The 18,346-nt window shown below is 37.8% G+C and overlaps 2 protein-coding genes across 3 annotated transcripts; both read right to left on the bottom strand.

The window, feature by feature from the left end:
- Nucleotides 1-4,265: 4,265 nt before the first annotated feature.
- LOC132608739 (bidirectional sugar transporter SWEET5-like) lies at nucleotides 4,266-8,129 on the bottom strand. 2 transcript variants are annotated; one of them, XM_060322474.1, is made up of 6 exons: nucleotides 7,904-8,129; nucleotides 5,643-5,679; nucleotides 5,163-5,379; nucleotides 4,964-5,062; nucleotides 4,677-4,796; nucleotides 4,266-4,555 (listed from the first exon to the last, which is right to left on the bottom strand). In XM_060322474.1, exons 1-6 carry the CDS (start codon nucleotides 7,941-7,943, stop codon nucleotides 4,445-4,447), a joined length of 624 nt encoding a protein of 207 aa, XP_060178457.1. In that variant the 5' UTR covers nucleotides 7,944-8,129; the 3' UTR covers nucleotides 4,266-4,444. The 2 variants fall into 2 exon arrangements, with proteins under 2 accessions (XP_060178457.1, XP_060178455.1); XM_060322472.1 differs by having other exon boundaries at nucleotides 4,901-5,062; nucleotides 7,904-8,124.
- A 3,688-nt stretch (nucleotides 8,130-11,817) lies between these two features.
- On the bottom strand, nucleotides 11,818-13,679 carry LOC132612308 (probable aquaporin PIP-type pTOM75). The gene is made up of 3 exons (XM_060326604.1): nucleotides 13,584-13,679; nucleotides 12,277-12,345; nucleotides 11,818-11,955 (listed from the first exon to the last, which is right to left on the bottom strand). Exons 1-3 carry the CDS (start codon nucleotides 13,677-13,679, stop codon nucleotides 11,818-11,820), a joined length of 303 nt encoding a protein of 100 aa, XP_060182587.1.
- Between the last annotated feature and the right edge of the window lie 4,667 nt (nucleotides 13,680-18,346).

The following is an 18,346-nucleotide window of genomic DNA, read 5'->3' as shown; positions in this document are numbered from 1 at the left end:
GACCTGAAAACATGGGTGTTGATAAGGAATCCCACTATCCCTGAAGAGTTTGTGGAAGGGCTAAGAGATACATTAGAAACACAGTTAAGTTGTTGAACCCATCCACTATGAGTCAAGCGATAGAAAAAGCTAGACATCAAGAAAGGGTTATTGACACTACGAACAAAAAGAACAAGATGACATGGGGTAGAGGAACATCTACAGGGGCTCCCACTCAGTCCAATTCTCACTATGGTAACATGGGAAGTAATTTTAACTCTGGTGGACAAATCAACAGGAGTAATAATAACAAAAGAAATAATGGGTTATGCTATAAGTGTGGGGATAAGTATTTTTATGATCACCAGTGCAAACAGAAACAGCTTAATGCCATTACTGCTTCTGAGAATCGTGGAAATGAAGTGCAAGAGGATCAACTAAATGGTGATGGAGAAATACCAAAAATGGAAGGTGATTTTGAGATCATGGAGGAGGTTGTTAGCCTAAATTCTTTGTCAGGGACTGAGATGCCAAATACCGTTCAGCTTTGCGGGGAATCTAAGAAGAACAGGGTGACTATCTTATTAGACTCTGGCAGTACGTAGTTTCCTGGACTTAGAAACTGCTAGAAGAATGGAATGTGTTATAATGGAAGCACCACCAATGAGGGTTACTGTTGCTAATGGTAACCATGTGTTGAGTCTCTACTACTGCAGAAAATTCATTTGAAAGATACAAGGCATAGTATTTGAGGATATAATAAAGCTATTAAGATTGGGGAAAATGATATGATCTTGGGTGGAGACTGGATGAAGGCCCATAATCCAGTCTTACCAGACTTTATGGAGTATAAGGCCCAAGTAACTCACATGGGTAAGGGAGTGGAACTACTGGGGATTCATAATGAAGGGGTGCTAAATAAGATGACTGCTAGTGGGGTTAAGCATCAAGGGTCAAACTATATGTGCACATTTATTTACTATCTCTGCTACTGAAATAGCACAAAAGGAAACAATAATACCTAATGACATCTCAGAAGTGTTGCATAAATTCCCTAATGTATTTGTGGAACCCACCACACTTCCTCCAAAAAGGAATCATAACCACTACACTCCCTTGAAATCAGAAGCCATTCCAATTAGCATCAGGCCTTACAGGAATAATTTTTTCCAAAAGAATGAAATAGAGAAGCAAGTAAATGAGATGTTGAACAATGGGATAATTCAGCCCAGTCATTCCTCTTTCTCATCCCCTGTTTTATTGGTCAAAAAGAAGGACAACAACTGGAGATTCTGCATTGACTATAGAGCATTAAATGCCATGACCATTAAGGAAAAACTCCCTATACCTTTGGTGGATGACCTGATGGATGAATTGCATGGGTCTTGTATCTATTCTAAGATTGATCTAAGGGCTGGGTATCACCAAATTAGAAGGGGGGAAAAAGACATTTATAAAACTGCATTTAAGACACATTTGGGTCATTATGAGTTTAGGGTCATGCCCTTTGGGTTGACTAATGCCCTTGCTACTTTCCAATCCTTAATGAATCATGTGTTCAAACAGTTTTTAAGAAAATTTGTCCTAGTTTTCCTTGATGACATACTTGTGTATAGTGCATCACTAGTTGATCGCATTCAACACCTCAGTGGGGTTCTAACAATTTTAAGGAAGGAACAACTCTATGCTAAGTTGTCTAAGTGCTCATTTGGACAATCAAAGGTAGAATACCTAGGGCACATCATCACTGGTGAGGGTGTTGCTCCAGACCCTGCTAAAATAGAAGCTATGTCCAACTGGCCAGTACCTAAGTCTCTCAAAGCACTTAGGGAATTCTTGGGCTTAACTGGGTATTATAGAAGATTTGTCAAGTCCTATGGGGTAATTAGCAGGCCCCTGATTGATCTATTGAAGAAGAGTGCATTTGTGTGGAATGACTAGGCTGAGAGGGCTTTTCAGCAGCTTAATATTGCCATGATCTCTGCATCAGTTCTAATATTGGCTGATTTTACCAAACCATTTGTGGTGGAGACTGATGCTTGCGCAAATGGGATTGGAGCTGTTCTTATGCAAGAAGGCAGGCCCACTGCTTACTTTAGTAAGGCCTTGGCAACTAGACTCTTGGGGCTGTCCACATATGAAAAATAATACATGGCCTTACTTTCAGCTGTGGACAGGTGGAGGCATTACCTCCAAGGGGCCCACTTCATAGTCAGGACAGACCATCATATTTTGAAATTCTTGCTGGAACAAAGAGTGACTACTGCCCTGCAGCAGAAGGGTCTGACTAAACTGTTGGGTCTAGACTATGAGGTGCAATATAAGAAGGGCATAGAAAATAGGGTGGCTGATGCCCTTTCTAGAAGACAAGAGGAAGGTTCTTCCTTAAATGCTATCACTTCTGCTGAGCCTACCTGGATGTAGGACATTACTCAGAGTTATGACAATGATCCTATGGCACTGCAGTTGTTGACTGAGTTTATTACTGCGCCTAACTCTAAACCTTCCTACATCTTGCATCAGGGGATTATGAGTTTTCAAAACAAGATCTTGGTGGGCAGGAATGCCGATCTGAGACTCAAGATATTTGAAGCCTTACACCAATCCCCTTTGGGTGGGCATTCCGGATAGTAGGGCACTTATAGAAAGATCCAAATGGTCTTCTACTGGCCCAACATGAAGGCTGATGTTTGTAAATAGGTTTCTGAGTGTGATGTGTGCCAAAGGGCGGAGAATGAGAACATTCACTCTCCAGGGTTGTTACAACCCCTTCCTATTCCTGAAGGACCCTGGCAAGACATTGCCATGGACTTTATTGAATGATTACCTTCATCCAGGCATGGACTTTATTAAAAGAGCATCAGACAGCTAGGATGAATTGGGCTGAGGCGGTGGAGTTGGGCCAGCTCATTGACAGTTGGGCTTTAGTATAGTTGGGCTATTAATATGGAGCTAACAGATTTGGGCCAGGGGTTATGAAATATCTGGTAACCTAATTACTCTCTCTCTCTAATTCTCTCATTTCTCTTCGCTCTTCTCCTATCTCCTCTCATTCTATTCCTATCTCTTTCACAGGTGATCCGCCATTGATGCTGAAGCTTTCAGTTGAGAGTTGTCGTTAGTCAAATTTCATTGATTAGTTGTAATAACGATTCAATATCAATAAAATTCCCAATATTCAGTCGATTCTATATTTTACCTTGCAAGTTCATTACATCCGCATAATTCGATTCAACATATATTAAGCTTACTCGCAATGAAGCCAAAAAAATAAAATACAAAATTGATTACTGTAGCAAGATCTTTAGTCGAAAATAATAAATTAAAAATTAGTCATTGTAGTTTTGATTGGTGTTATTTCATAAGAGATATTTGAGTTACACACATATCACCTTATCACAAATTTTAAAATCACGGTAGTTAGTTATATATTTAACATTTATTGTGTGCAACAATAGATTATATTTTCTACTGTTTATGTAACTTATTTATACAAGTAAATTTATGACTCTTAAAGCAAATGGGAGATAACTCATTTTGGGGAAACGTTTATTAGAGATCATGTTATATTTGTCTAAAATAATATATTAGAGATTAGTCATTCTCCCATGAACTAAAATAACTATTATTATGATTGTTAATTGTGCGATTTAATAGATAATCGGTTAGATTTACACAACATGAACAGTACAAAGAACCTAAAACGTTTGTTGTGTTCATGTTATGGGATATTCTGTATTTTGCTCACACTGTTGAATTTTCTTTTTTAGGTGATTGATCAAAGTGAAATTAGTTAATTTGATATCTTACATTCTAATATCATTCTTACTTCTTATACCAATTAGAGAAACGTTACATCAATCAAAATAAGATGACGTTCAAAGAGGTTTTAGTGGGGTTTTCAGAAATTTTGCATTTTTTATATGGTTGTAAGTTGTTATAGAAGTACATTTTCTGAGTGCTTGATATATTTATCATTTTGAAACTTCCTTGAAATTTCTTCACCATATAACATCTATTAGTAAAACGTAACATTGATGATGTAGGGTGATAGCACACTATAAATGCAGATAGCATCCTAACTTTGCTATGTTGCTCCATTACAAAATATCTTTGCTTGATCTTTGGTGATCTCTATCCTATAATATTGTTTTGAAGAACCTAATATCGTCTGTGGATAGCTTAGTGAAGTTTTCAAAGCGTCAAGTTCTTTATTCTCGATAAATAAGTTGTAATATGATGATTCACATGATCATCATTAAAAATTATACTTTATTCTGTTGTCATAGTTATTTATTCAGATTTTTATTAATAAAGCTATTATTTCACAAAATCATGCATTACATGACTCGGCATGCACGTGCAACGCACGTGGTGAGAAACTAGTCTACTATATATACATAAAAAATAATTTTAAACTTAGATACACAGTGTAATTTTTCACCGAAGGGGATTCGGCCCCCCCTTACTGGCTCCGCCCCTGCAAGTGCGAGCGGTCCACGATAGATGGCTTCTGGTAAATATGGAGCAATACCAGCTGAACATAAGCTAATAGTGTTCCAACTCCGTTTCCAACCTACACAATCAGAGCATTACAAGTCAATTAGCATACGAATGCCAATTAGGAAAAGAATGACTGGAGATGAAACATAAGACTAATAGGTTAAAAGAAACACCAATAGTAAAATAGACTTTACCAAGATGTAGGGGTCAAACTTGTAGAGAGCATAGATGAGCCAGCAGATTCCATTAAGGAAGCCTGCTATGCAAAGCAGCCTTGGCAAGAATTCAGCGCTCTTTGTTTTGATTACCTTGAGCTGTTTTGAGGAAAACCAGAAAATTAGCCAGAGAACAAACTAAACTAGTTTGATAATTTATATATATGAAATTGATCACACCAGAACTAGGCCTTTGTACATGCCATGATTGATAGAGGGGATGCATACATAAGAATTCCAAAGAAGGTAGCGAGAATTTTCACGACCATGGATCTACTTGCGTAGGTGTGCAAGCCTAGCATGGTTCCAGCTATGATGGCGGCCACGCCCACTATTTCCGCTAACAATATGACAACTATCTCTAGCTGAGTTATAAAACAGCAAGTGTCAGGAAACCATAAGGAGGAATATATCTGACATTAAAAAGTGACCTCAGGTACTTGAAAAGATTGGTTAGATAGTTACCCGATATCTTTTGACGGTGTAGCAGAAAAATATAGAAAGATAAGACAAGTGGAAGAAGAGACCAACGCTGTTGATGATGACAACAAGAATGCTGTATGGATGAACAAAAAGCATGCCGTAGTAAATCCACACCATACAGTTCATTACAGCTGCTAGGTATGGGTACGGGTGGAACTCCTCTACCGATTTGTTTTTGATGATTCGTTTAAATGTTGGCCTGAATTACAGAAATCAAATTCAGTTTAAATGATCTACCAATTCTCAAGGTCCGTATACAACCAAAGGGATAACAGAGTATTTAAAACTTGATTTTTCCATGTAGATGCCTAATTTGATTGACCTTGAGGAGGAGCTAGCATCATCATTAATCAATTGATGTTTCTATAAATCGTTTTACACCCTAGAAAAGATGGATATTAAATGACTACACATGAGATTAATGGAACTATAAGCAAAGGACAAAGGGAGAAGATATATTACATTGGCGAAGCGAAGAGAAAAACAGATGAGATTTTGCCTGCAAAATAAGAAGAGATCGAACATTAGAGCAACTGTTTTGAGAATTGAAAATTTAATCAGGAACAGATTTAAGAAAAGAAAGAAGAAACACACATAATCCAGCATGAAAATAGCAAACATGTATGACGCCATCATGCATGCCTGTCTGTTAACAGAATTATATTCATACGTTCTACGCCTAATTCATTCTTCCGTGATTTCTTATATTATACAGCAGTAGAAGAAGTAAGGCTTCCAGGCATGTGTATTGGAGCATCATCATCTAGATGCCGTTTATCATTTTTAGAAGTTTTTTATATTTATCCTTATGTCGTTTATACTTATCTCTTAGCTTTATCCTTTAGTATAGATTAGTCTCTAGATATATAGTAAGAGTTCTTTTTCAGGTAGAGGTAAGGTCTGCGTACATCTTACCCTCCCCAGACCCCACTATGCGGGACTACACTGGATATGTTGTTGTCGTTGTTGTAGTATTCAGGCATTCAATGATAGACACATTTTTTCAGCAGCTTCTTCAAGCTCTTATATGGTATCAGAGCTCTCACAAAAACTGTACCACGGTAACGAGGATGTCTCCATGGGTGATGGTAACAAAATTTCCATTTCACACACTGGTTCTACTCAATTAAATGCACCAAATAATGTTTTTAAGCTAACACTTTGTGTGCCCCATCCATTAAATGTAAGCTTCACTCTGTTTCCAAATTTTGTCAAGATAATTTGAAGTCAATTAAATTTTTTCATTTTGATTTTTTTGTGAAGGATCTGAAAACACTCAAACCGTTGGTGGACGGCCGGAATAACAATGGACTGTATGAGTGGCCTGTCTCACATCCCCAAGCTCACATGTTCGTCTCATCCGCTCCCCTCAGTACTTGTAATTCCTACTTATCTAATAAAGCCCATCGGCATCCATTTACCCGATTATCTTTGTGTAGCTCTAAGCCGCTTCAAATTATTTTTAGTGATTTATGGGGGCCATCACCGGTTTTATCTCTCGATAAGAAATTGTGTTGTTGTATTTTTGTTGATCAATATACAAAATACACTTGGCTTTACACACTAAAGAACAAAAGTGAAGTTAAGGAGCTTTTTAAAAAATTCCATCCTCTGCTGGAAAAACACGTTTACACCAAAATTTTATCACTTTACACCAAGCATCATCATCTAGATATTGTTTATCATTGTTAGGAGTCTTATATTTATCTCTCTTAGCTTTAAACTTTAGTAGAGATTAGTCTCTCTATATATAGTAAGAGTTCTCCTTCAGTTAGAATAGTCTTCTCAGGAACAATGTGTATTTAAGCTCATTCAGGCCTTCACTAATAGACACAGTTTTTCCATAGCTTCTTCAAGCTCTTATAATGTGTACATGAGAATTTTGATGAATATTAGTAAAGAACTCTTTAACTAAAAGAAGAGGAAAGAAGCTAAGAAAAACTAACTCAATCTCTAAGACTAAGCTTCCGTTCGGCCATAGATTTTGGGAGCATATTTTGAAGATTTGATTTCAAATCTTTGTTTGGCCATAAAATTTTTGACAGATTTTGAAAACAAAACTTCAAATCTCATATTCTGGCTCAAACCTGTTTTTGGGTCAAGATTCATGTTTTGCCCTTTTGAAAACTTTTAAAAACTACCCCAAATTTTTGTATTTTATAAAAAAAGCCCCACCTATTTATGACTCGACTAATTCTATCTACCATATTCCTCCACTAAACCGCATCTACCATATTCCTCCATTAAACCGTATCTACAGAAGATTTATATTAAAGAATAGCTAGTTACTACCCTTTTTTGTTTTTGTTGCACGAATGGATATTTGTATTGTAATTTGAATTGTAGTAACTAGTAAGTGTGTTATTAGCAGTTGTTATCAAAAAAATAATATTTTGCATAATTTAGGATTAGCAAGTATGTATATTTTGTATGATTGGGTATTCTTGATAGGATTAACAGTTGTTATCAATTTTTTTTTTTAGGAATCTATGGCCAAACACTAGCTAAGAGAAATATCACAGAAAGCATAAATTTCACGGTTCATTAGAAGAAAAAATTGACAAAATTGAAGCATCAGCACTCAATTCATTCATAAATTCGAATTATTGGAAAATCAATTCATACAGGTCAATCAACTAAATCTAAATCTAACAGAGCAACATTCTATAGATATAATCAAAAGTTTTAGTAGAAAAAATAGAAGAGAAGATTGAAAAGCATACCGAGAATGCCGACGCTATGACGAATATGATCTAGACTCATCTTCGGTTGCCTTTGAGAAAGAGAAAACAAGACAAGTGTAGTAATCCAGAGTTTAAAATAGGGATCCCATCTTACTTCTTACGTTTCTTTCATCTACTCCTATTTTATCCGTTTAAGCCAATCCTTTCTAAACGAGGTTTACTTATCTATCTAATCTACAAGGGAAAAACTTAATTTCTTTTAGATAAGTGACAAAATCTTTTTTTGTTTTACATAGTCTTTCATAACATAAATATTGTTAGGTACCCTCCTCCATTATCAACTCACTCATTGATGCTAATTAAATGTGCATGGACGATAAATGCTTATGAATGTTATGTAATATAAAAGATACTAATTTTAAATTAATGGTTATGCAAGATCATAATTAAAAATGTGTGAATTGGTTTGTAATATGCCAGAAATAATTAATTTGAGATTTTATGATAATATTAACAGGATCTAATATAATAATATCAAATAAAAAATGGAGTAGTGTTTATGATATGATAAAATTATTCTAAGCGACTTAGATAAATAAATAAAATAGAAATAATAAATGTACTAAAAATATGATAAAAATGAGATATGATTTAACATATTTATGTAAGTATATAATTAATTAATAATATTAAATGACAAAATGACTATGTAAATAGTAATTTGTGATTATGAAAAAAATAAACGCTCTGTGGGTTGAGTACCGCCCTCTTGAAGTTTATGCATAAGGCTGAGCATTGCCTTCTTTTTGTTGCATGGGCTGAGCACCGCCCTCTTGAAGTTTCTGCATAAGGTCGAGCACTGCCTTCTTTTTGTTGCATGGGCTGAGCACCGCCCTCTTGAAGTTTCTGCATAAGGTTGAGCACCGCCTTCTTTTTGTTGCATGGGCTTAGCACCGCCCTCTTGAAGTTTCTGCATAACGCTGAGCACCGCCTTCTATATGTTGCATGGGCTGAGCACCGTTCTTGATATTTCTGTATAAGTCACGTTTTACGTGCATGTAAAAATTTGGCCAAGCTATGAAAATTACGTTAAGAAATACTCTCTCCTTCCCAATTTATATGGCACTATTTGACCAGAAACGAAATTTAAGAAATAAGGGAAGACTTTGTTATGTTTACCAAATTGTCCTTACTTTAGTACCTACTTTTGTTGACTTTTCTTCACAATGTGTACATGAAGTGGGACCCAACAAGGATAGAATAGGGATTGTGCCACAAATAGTTGCCGAATAAGGAAAGGTGACATTCATTTTGGGACGGACTAAAAAGAAAGTGGTGTCCCCCCCTGCAACCCCACCCCTCCCCCCCCCCCCCCCCCTAAAAAAAAAGAAGAAGAAGGAAACAGGGAATTCGTTGCATGTCTGCATAAGGTTGAGCACTGCCTTTTTTTTGTTGCATGTCTGCATAAGGTTGAGCACTGCCTTCTTTTTGTTGCATGGGCTTAGCACCGCCCTCTTGAAGTTTTTGCATAAGGCTGAGCACCGCCTTCTATATGTTGCATGGGCTGAGCACCGTTCTTGATATTTCTGCATAAGTCACGTTTTACCTGCATGTAAAAATTTGGCCAAGCTATGAAAATTACGTTAAGAAATACTCTCTTTGGCCAAGCTATGAAAATTACGTTAAGAAATACTCTCTCCTTCCCAATTTATGTGACACTATTTGACCAAGAACGAAATTTAAGAAATAAGGGAAGACTTTGTTATGTTTACCAAATTGTCCTTACTTTAGTGCCTACTTTTGTTGACTTTTCTTCACAATGTGTACATGAAGTGGGACCCAACAATGATAGAATAGGGATTGTGCCACAAATAGTTGCCGAATAAGGAAAGGTGACATTCATTTTGGGATGGACTAAAAAGAAAGTGGTGTCACCCCCCCCCCCCCCCCCCCCAAAAAAAAAAAAAAAAAAAAAAAAACGAAGAAGGAAACAGGGAATTCGTTGAACACTTCTAATATATAGGATCTACTTGAATACAAGCCACAAACCACAATAGACATGCTAGTGTGTGCATGACTTTCTTATTGATGGAATGGAGATCGGCCAGCATACGCTCACCTCAACTATTCCACCAGGTATTTGCTAGCTACCTCCCGCCTATAAAGTGTGAGGCACCACTTGCTGACAAACCACAATAGCACATGCTAGTATGGGCATCAATTTTTCCTAGACCAAAGAGTATGTTTCACTCATTCTACTAGATCAAAATCCCCACCTACATTGCTTGGACTCTATAAAAATGTTGACAATTGCATGCCTGATCCTCCAAAAGTAATGCATTTATGAAGATCTAACACGTGCAGCAATATTTTTGGAGAGCCCGAGCAACACAAATCCCCACACCCTCCCCCTTCATAGAATGATTGTTCGAGCTTTTTACTTCTTTGTGCTCAAAAAAGTGTTTGTGATTGTTCACCTTTCCCGGTAATTTTATTACCACAGTAATCCTTAAAAGAGAGAAAAAGAAAGTTCCTTGCAGAATTTGCATCCAAATTTCTCCCTCTTCCAAGAGCCTACTTACCAAAGCTACCATGATGATCCAACATAATCAGTAAGAAACAATTTTTTACTTAAAGAAAGCAAAATAAGAGGCATCCTAGCAAAATCTGCATCAAAATTTCTTCCTCTTACTAGAGCCGGTAGCATGAATAATAACCATGATGATCCATTACCAGTACATTATCAGTAAGAAATAATTTTTAATATAAAGAAACAAACATAAAGTTATCGGTAGGACAAGAAAGCACTTATGGCAACAATATTGGATATTTTGTAATATTTGGAGGTCTTAAATTGAACAGACGCATATGTTCATAAAAAGGCATGACTATTATGAAAAGTCATCTCTCAAAGATATAAATATAAGGACACTCCAGCAGTAGCATACATAAAAATCTGCAGGTATAACACGGGCTTTGCTGTATCCTGAAGGGAATTACTTGTATTTTTCTCAATATGTATACGAACAGTATCTCGTTAAGGAAAGTCGATTCTTCCACGCCTCAAAGCCATTTCTTCTTCGAATATGTTTTCCTATTTTTCTAACAATCTTAAAGAGATATTTCATTACGAAGAAGATACTGCATTCAAATTTACGGATGTTGGTAAAGAGAAGTCCGGACTGTTTTTGGTGGCTGTTTGACGGAAATCAGATTCATTGGAAATCATAATTAAGAAAGAGTACATGCATTCATGGCACTGGTAATCCTAAGTTTGGACGTAGATGATGATTTTTCAGTGTAGCAAGGCCAATAATGCTCCTCATCTTCAAATTAGTAAATGTCTGCAGTAACAGGGACATAGTAGCTAATCTCACCTATGAATATCGAAGTGGTGTCACTTCATGCAAGACTTAGAGGATTGGTCTTGTAAGTATTCATGGATTCAGGATGAGCATGGCCATAAACGTGCTAAAGCATAATACTGGGTTTTTCTAAGCTACTAAATAATATTATGTGTGTGATATTTTCGGTTTTGACATATGGAGTTGTGGTTCAAAGATTTAAAGATACCAATAACTTCGTCTGAACTTTAAAGTATTTACACTAATGGAAAGTTCAAATCTATTATAAGATAATCTCCGCTATGCATAATATTATGAGAAATATTACAAACTAGTGGGGATTGTTAGATATTTTGTAATATTTGGAGGTCTTAAATTGAACAGACGCATCTGTTCATGAAAAGGCATGACTATTATGAAAAGTCATCTCTCAAATCTATAAATATAAGGACACTCCAGAAGTAGCATATAAAAAAATCTGCAGATATAACATGGGCTTTGTTGTATCCTGAAAGGAATTGCTTGTATTGGTAATATCTCTCTAAGGAAAGTCGATTCTTCCATGCCTCAAAGCCATTTTTCAAATATGTTTTCCTATTTTTCTAACAATCAAATGACAGTGAAAACAGTGTAGACAAGAACGAAGGTACCGATAACCTCAGCACCAAGGCCATCACCTTTCATGTAGCCGGGTTGAACCACATTGGCCCCACCAACCAAGTCTCTGATACGGACCCACCATGAAACCTTTGACAACACCAGCACCGCAGATGGTACTGAGACACTGCATCACCATGTGGAAAACTGCCCGGGTTAAGGAAAGTTTCCTTGCTAAGAACAGACCGAATGTCACGGCCGGGTTAATGTGCCCTCTCTGTTAATCCAGTACAAAAACACAGTCAGTTCTTGAGAAAAAAAAAAGAAGAAGGTAAAAATCAATGCTTGCGCTGGACAAGTTTGACCCATGAGACACAACAAAACAAACCAAAAAAAAAAATGTTTTGACATATTTAGTAAAGATACACAAAAAAGTTGGCATTTTTAGAGCAATTAACTAACATGAGATACCAGTAGTGCAATAGACAAGGTCAATCTTTGAGCTACCAAAGTAAAGAAAGCTGGAAACTTTTGTGGGCACTATATTCAAGAATTCATAAAACTAGTTTCTAATAATAGGATGAAACATAACCAGCAAGCTGAAATTCACTACGCTAAAGATGGAAAACAATGAAAACCAGTCACAAAATTACAGAGAATAACCCATGATACACAACAACTTTTGGTGGGAGTTGAAATTACTTGAAAATGAGTAGAGAACCAAGAACAATCTTTTGGCTACCGATACAAAGAAAGCCGAAAACTTTTGTGGGTATATATTCAAGAATTCATATACTACTAAATAGTTTCTAATAACAGGATGAAACATAATTAACCAGCAAGCTGAAATTCACAAAACTAAAGAATGGAAAACAATGAAAATCAACCCCAAAATTACACAGAGCATAACCTTATGATACACAACAACAACAACGGAAGTTCACATTTTTAGTACAAGAAAGCTGAAACCTTTTTGTGGGTATGTATATCAAGATTGCATAAAACCAGTTTCTAATAACAGGATGAAACATGATTAACCAGCAAGCTGAAATTCACTAAGCTAAAGAAGGGAAATCAATGAAAATCTGTTGCAGAAGATCGTGGGTAAACTAGCACACAATCACAAATAAAGCAAATAGGGAATAAAAATAACACAAGGATTTATCGAGGTTCAGCCAAGTATAGTCCTCGGGGTAAAAGTAGTGAGAGTTTTCCACTATGAATAAGAAGAATCGTAAAACTCTCTCAGCTTTTGCCCCCATGACTAGGTTTGGCAAATCTCGTTAAATTCTTGTGTTACTTTTTTGTCTATTTGTTTTGTATGTGATTATGCGTTAGTTAACTCACGATCTTCGACAACAAAATCAATCACAAAATTGTGAGAGACTAACCTATACGCAAAATCAAAAAACAAAAAGTTCACTTTTTTAGTACAAGATACATAAAAAGTTCACATTTTTAGACAAGAGAAGGATTAAGGGCAGAAGAATGAACTAATTTTGAGTTACCAAAGCAAAGAAAGATGAAAAACTTTTGTGGGCACTATATTCAAGAATTCATAAAACTTGTTTCTAATAACAGGATGAAACATAACCCCATGATACACAAAAAAATATCACATTTTTAGCACAAGAGAGTATATCATACCACAAAAATATTAAATTTTGTGGGTAGAAATTCAAGAATTCATAAAACTAGTTTCTAACCCATGATACACTAAAAAGTTGACATTTTTAGAACAAGAAACACAAAAAGGTTCAAACTGTTAGAGCAATTACCCGAGATACCACCAGTGCAGTAGACAAGGGCAAAGCCCAAGCAACACCTTGAATAACCACAGAAGAACACAAACCATCAGATCTTTTAAGACCCATTACTGTGAATATAGTGATATACAAGAACAAGAAAGTTGCCACGAATATAATTCTGCAATGCCAGCTCTGTAAAATGACCATGATGATAATTCACCAGGTTCAAATAACAAAAAACTGGTTCAAAATAGTTATTCCAATTTATAAAACGTGTTTAACTAGGCACGAAGTTTAAGAGTGAAAGAATATCATTCGGCAAAACACATAAGCAGGCCCTCTAACTTGGCTCGAACTGGCAAGGATGACCTCAAACTTTGCTAGTGCACAAGTAGGCACTTAAACTTGTCAAAACTCGAACAAGCAGACACAAAATTATTGCAGGTCATATACGTGAAGTGCAATCGCTCCTACGTGGATTAGTGCCCAATCAGAGGTTGCCAACTAATTTACACGTGGATTACATATATTTCTTAAAACGAAATATGATTAAAATTAAATAAACACCTGCTTTTTCTTCTTCTTCATCGTTCTGATTTTATTTTTATTTTAATCCTTAACTTTAGGCTAAAATTAGGAACAATCGCTTTAATGGAGTAAATCAAAACATACCCAACTAAAAAAAAAGTGTAAATCAAGAACAAATACAAATTGAAACAAAAAATAAAACACACCCACAACACCAAATTGAAAACAGAACATACCCAATAAAAGTTGTTTACCCTCAAAAGAAAGCAACAATTGAATTTGCACGTGGTTTAAAGGATATGCGACTCAAACTTATTAACAAATGCAAAATTAACGAGCAACAGTAAAGGACAAGCGTAAAATAAACGAGCCTGAGTATGGAACGGTGGGTCCGACGGGGAGAAGCTCCTTATTCGGACTGTGACTAATGGGTCCGATTGGGAGCAATTCCTTCCTCGGACCGTTAAAACGAACAGCAACGGGATGATAAAAAGCTTGAACGAAGATTAAACTTAATAGCAAACTGGCTTAAATGGCTTAAAAACGAAGATGAGCCATTCTCTTAGCAAGTGAAATATATTTGATGAAGATTCTGATCCCCTCTAATGGGGTAGATACATACGTTTATATAGTGTTAGTGCCCTACTAGAACTAGGAGACACGAACCCCCACGTGGGTGAAATGGTTCCGATTTTGTCAGACACGTCCGTTGATGGCGTGATCCTCGGCGGTGAATCAGTGGAAGATAACCTTCTGTTGGTTTGGACTTATCCCCTCAAATATACCTCGGGAGAAACTTGACGGACTAACTAAAAACAGACACTATCTAAGGTTCTCTTTTACGAACCATTACCGAACGGACCTTTACTGAATCGGAGAGAACTTTTCACAAGTTCTCACCGTACACAGATAGTCCCTTCATTTTCCGGAGTACAGAAATGGAAACGGGAAATGGATTGAAGAGACCTCATTCTCCTACAACAATACTTCACTACGATCGAATAACCGCCTGTCATGAGTCCGAACATAATAAATGCTGCACCGTTTCATGCTTTAGTAAAGTGTATATCGTCAGAATCCTTTGGCTTTCTATATTCTACCGTTACTAGAAGTCTTTTCAACTTCAACCCCTTCATCATATAAAGCCATGCTCAACATCACTTTCACATATTCTGAAAATCCTATTCTTGCTATACTTAGGATGCTTTCTCCCCCACTATTAACTGACGCTGCTTATTCCCCTAATTCGCCTTCAACATCTCCCACTGAACCTTTACCACCATCTCCCGTCATGACAGACCTCGAGCTTCAAACGGCTGAAATTTCTCTAGCTGGGTTAAATTTTGAGGATGATTGCAAGGTTGGCCATCACTACGACCATGTGAGGAACTTTGCATCCTTTGTCACTGAGGACACAATCCCTAGGGTTCGGAGAGAGTATGACTTAGGCAGCGGTGTTGAGATTTTTCCTGTCGGGCAGGGGGTACGGATTGATCACCACATCCCAAGTCATTCTCTAGTCTATACTTACCCATTTACCATCGGGTTCACGCTTCCGGTTCCTCAAGTGGTCGAAGATATGTGCCGACGTTATCGGATTTGCATAGGATAAATTGCTCCTCAAGTATGGCGACTCGTTTATTGCATTCAGTTTCTAGCCGATATGGCTGGAGTCCCATTTACCTTGGACCACTTAATCCATATTTACATACCCCAGATCATTTGTGGGGGCATTATACATCTGATCCCACGGGGCCCTCAGGGCCTGATCGACCCCGAGGATGACTATGATCGGGGATGGTTGCATCGGTTCGTCGTCATGAGAACGACCCAATTGCAACGTGCCAACCCGATCCTTTACCGGAGGAGTGAAGTCCCGAACCAATTGTTGTTGAACCCGAGCTCTTGCTCGAGATATTCGAGTGGTTAACCGTCGTGCTGGGTGCTTCTGAACACGTAGGCCGCTCCTGAAGAGATTTGGGCCCGATCGGATAGAAGGGCAAGAACCATGGTGTATATATATATTGCCTAATCTTGTTCCTCCTGTGTCAGGGCTTCCGGTGAAAAAAGCTTCGAAGGCAAGGGCCGCTCAAGTAAGATCCGAGGACACAACCGAAGGAAGTGCAACTGGTTCGGCTAGGGTGCCGAAGAGGAGGGCCACACCGGAGGCATCAGCGGGCGGTTTGGGAATTAGTGCTAGGGTTAAATATCACCGGATTTCCCGAAGGGGATCCTCCAGGGAAGGTCCGGCACCGATCGTGAAGATCGATGATGATGCCACTGAGGCTGTTACGACCCCGACCGATGCTCCTCCAGCTCGAACATCAGAGAATGATCAGCTTAAAGCGGATTTATCAGGGAACTACGATCAACCCAAGATTGATGAGACATAGAGCTCGAGATTTTAAGATTTTGCTTTTTTCGGTCATTTCGACTGATAGTTCTAGTTCTGTACGGTCGTTTAGACCGACGTAGATTTGATTTCCTTTGTACGGTCTTTTGGATTGATGTAAATTTTCCTATTATGATGTTTAATGGAATCGTCTTTTTGAATTGATTTGTAGCTCGATTTTTTCATTTCCGAACTTAATTCTCCTTTTCGGAGAGGCTAGACTTAAATGCGATTCATCGGGAATGCGCAGGAAACCCAAAAATCACATCATGTCACTTCATTGACACGAAGGACGCGTCGGTTCCCGATTGGTCACTCGCGGCACGTGTTGACCTGCGACTGGTCGCATGGAAGGTGACGAATGGGAAACGTTTCACTCCCACTATATATATACTTGCTCACTTCTCTTTAACCCATTTCTCTCCTCCTGAAATTTGATCCCCTCTCCAAACTTGAATCTCTCCAATATTCAACGATCCAACCTCCAAATCTCAAGAACAAGTTTCAGTTCTTGGCCAGTTCTTCAGAAAAGCTTCAAAAACAGCCTTCTGATCTTCATATATTTCTTCTTTTTGTTTTTCCTCTTCTTTACATCTATTAGTTCGTTTGGTTCACGCCCAAAATTATTTCAAAGTTAGCATGGCCTCAGGTTCTAGGCATTCATCACGTGAAAACACTCCGTCCGATTCTCCTCGTGCCACCGGCGCCGCTACCGAAGCAGTCCCCTATGAACCCCCGGGGACACGACGTAATGCCATTGGCATTTAACTTTGATTTAGAATTTGCTTCGGAAAAGCCCTCGAGGGGAGATAATGCGGACTGAGGTTATGATGTCTGATGTTATCCTTCGGCTATCATCGAGCCGCTTCTACCTCAAGTTCGAGCTGACTGTGGCTGGGACGTAAATCCGACACAACCACCTGCCGACGAGTGGCGGTATGGCCCTTCAAAGATCGTGATCCCGGGCCCCGATGAGGATATGACCACATACGTGGAGGGGTATTCAAGTGTGTACACCTTCCCCTTTATGTACAATTTGAACCCTTCAATTGACGAGGTCCTTCTGGATATGTGCCGAACATACCAACTATGCCTCGGACAAATTGGGCTGAACGTTTGGCGTGTAGTTATATGCATATGGTTTTTGGCCAATGAGGTCAATGCTCCATTTACGCTTGATCATCTGATTTGGCTTTACTTACCCCGCTTGTTTCGTGGGGGATTAGTGAAGTTATTAAAGCGTGAAAAGTATCCCGTACTTTCCAGCGTGGACGATAAATTGAGGGGTTTCTTTAGAGGGAAAGGGAAATTGAAGGAAAACAATCAGAAAGTATGGAATTGAAGAAGGGGGAATTGGGAAGAAGATGAGATGAGTTAGGGAGAGGGGAATGGTAAAAGTGGGAAGAGAGAGAAAGCAGATTTGAGGCTTAAATCACTGGTTTTCGTGTGTATCTCACGCGAATTTCCACGTAGGACGTGTGTGTTTGCTTGTTCGAGTTTTGGCAAGTTTAAGTGTCTACTTGTGCACTAGCAAAGTTTGAGGTCATACTTGCCAGCTCGAGCCAAGTTAGAGGGCCTGTTTATGTGTTTTGCCTCCTTTGTTTTTTACCGACTGAAAAGGGAAAGAATGTTAAATAAATTGAGACAGAGGGAGTATCATTTTAGAAAATCAAGATAATAATTTATTATTGTTTTCCACCTTTACTCTTATTCAATAATGTCGGGATAGATTAAGGAAAACTACAGTCAAATATCATTCGGCCATGTAGTTTTCAAAATATGTACACAGTGCATAGGTAGTGTATAAAGTATACTAAATATACATATACTATACATAATTATACACAACATATACATACATATACATACCTAT

This window comes from Lycium barbarum, chromosome 9, assembly GCF_019175385.1.
Source record: "Lycium barbarum isolate Lr01 chromosome 9, ASM1917538v2, whole genome shotgun sequence".
NCBI lineage: Eukaryota > Viridiplantae > Streptophyta > Magnoliopsida > Solanales > Solanaceae > Lycium > Lycium barbarum.
This window is presented reverse-complemented; position numbering and strand designations above follow the sequence as displayed.

Excerpts from the sequence above, each read along its gene's own strand:
- LOC132608739 (XM_060322472.1), bottom strand. The coding sequence starts at position 7,943 with ATGAGTCTAGATCATATTCGTCATAGCGTCGGCATTCTCG. Across the intron at positions 5,680-7,903 it reads TCATAGCGTCGGCATTCTCG|GCAAAATCTCATCTGTTTTT; the intron begins GTATGCTTTTCA and ends CTTATTTTGCAG. Across the intron at positions 5,380-5,642 it reads TTTCTCTTCGCTTCGCCAAT|GCCAACATTTAAACGAATCA; the intron begins GTAATATATCTT and ends TCTGTAATTCAG.
- LOC132612308 (XM_060326604.1), bottom strand. The coding sequence starts at position 13,679 with ATGGGTCTTAAAAGATCTGATGGTTTGTGTTCTTCTGTGGTTATTCAA. Across the intron at positions 12,346-13,583 it reads CTGCACTGGTGGTATCTCGG|TGCCCACAAAAGTTTCCAGC; the intron begins GTAATTGCTCTA and ends TCTTGAATATAG. Across the intron at positions 11,956-12,276 it reads CCTTGTCTATTGCACTACTG|GTTTCATGGTGGGTCCGTAT; the intron begins GTATCTCATGTT and ends GTGTTGTCAAAG.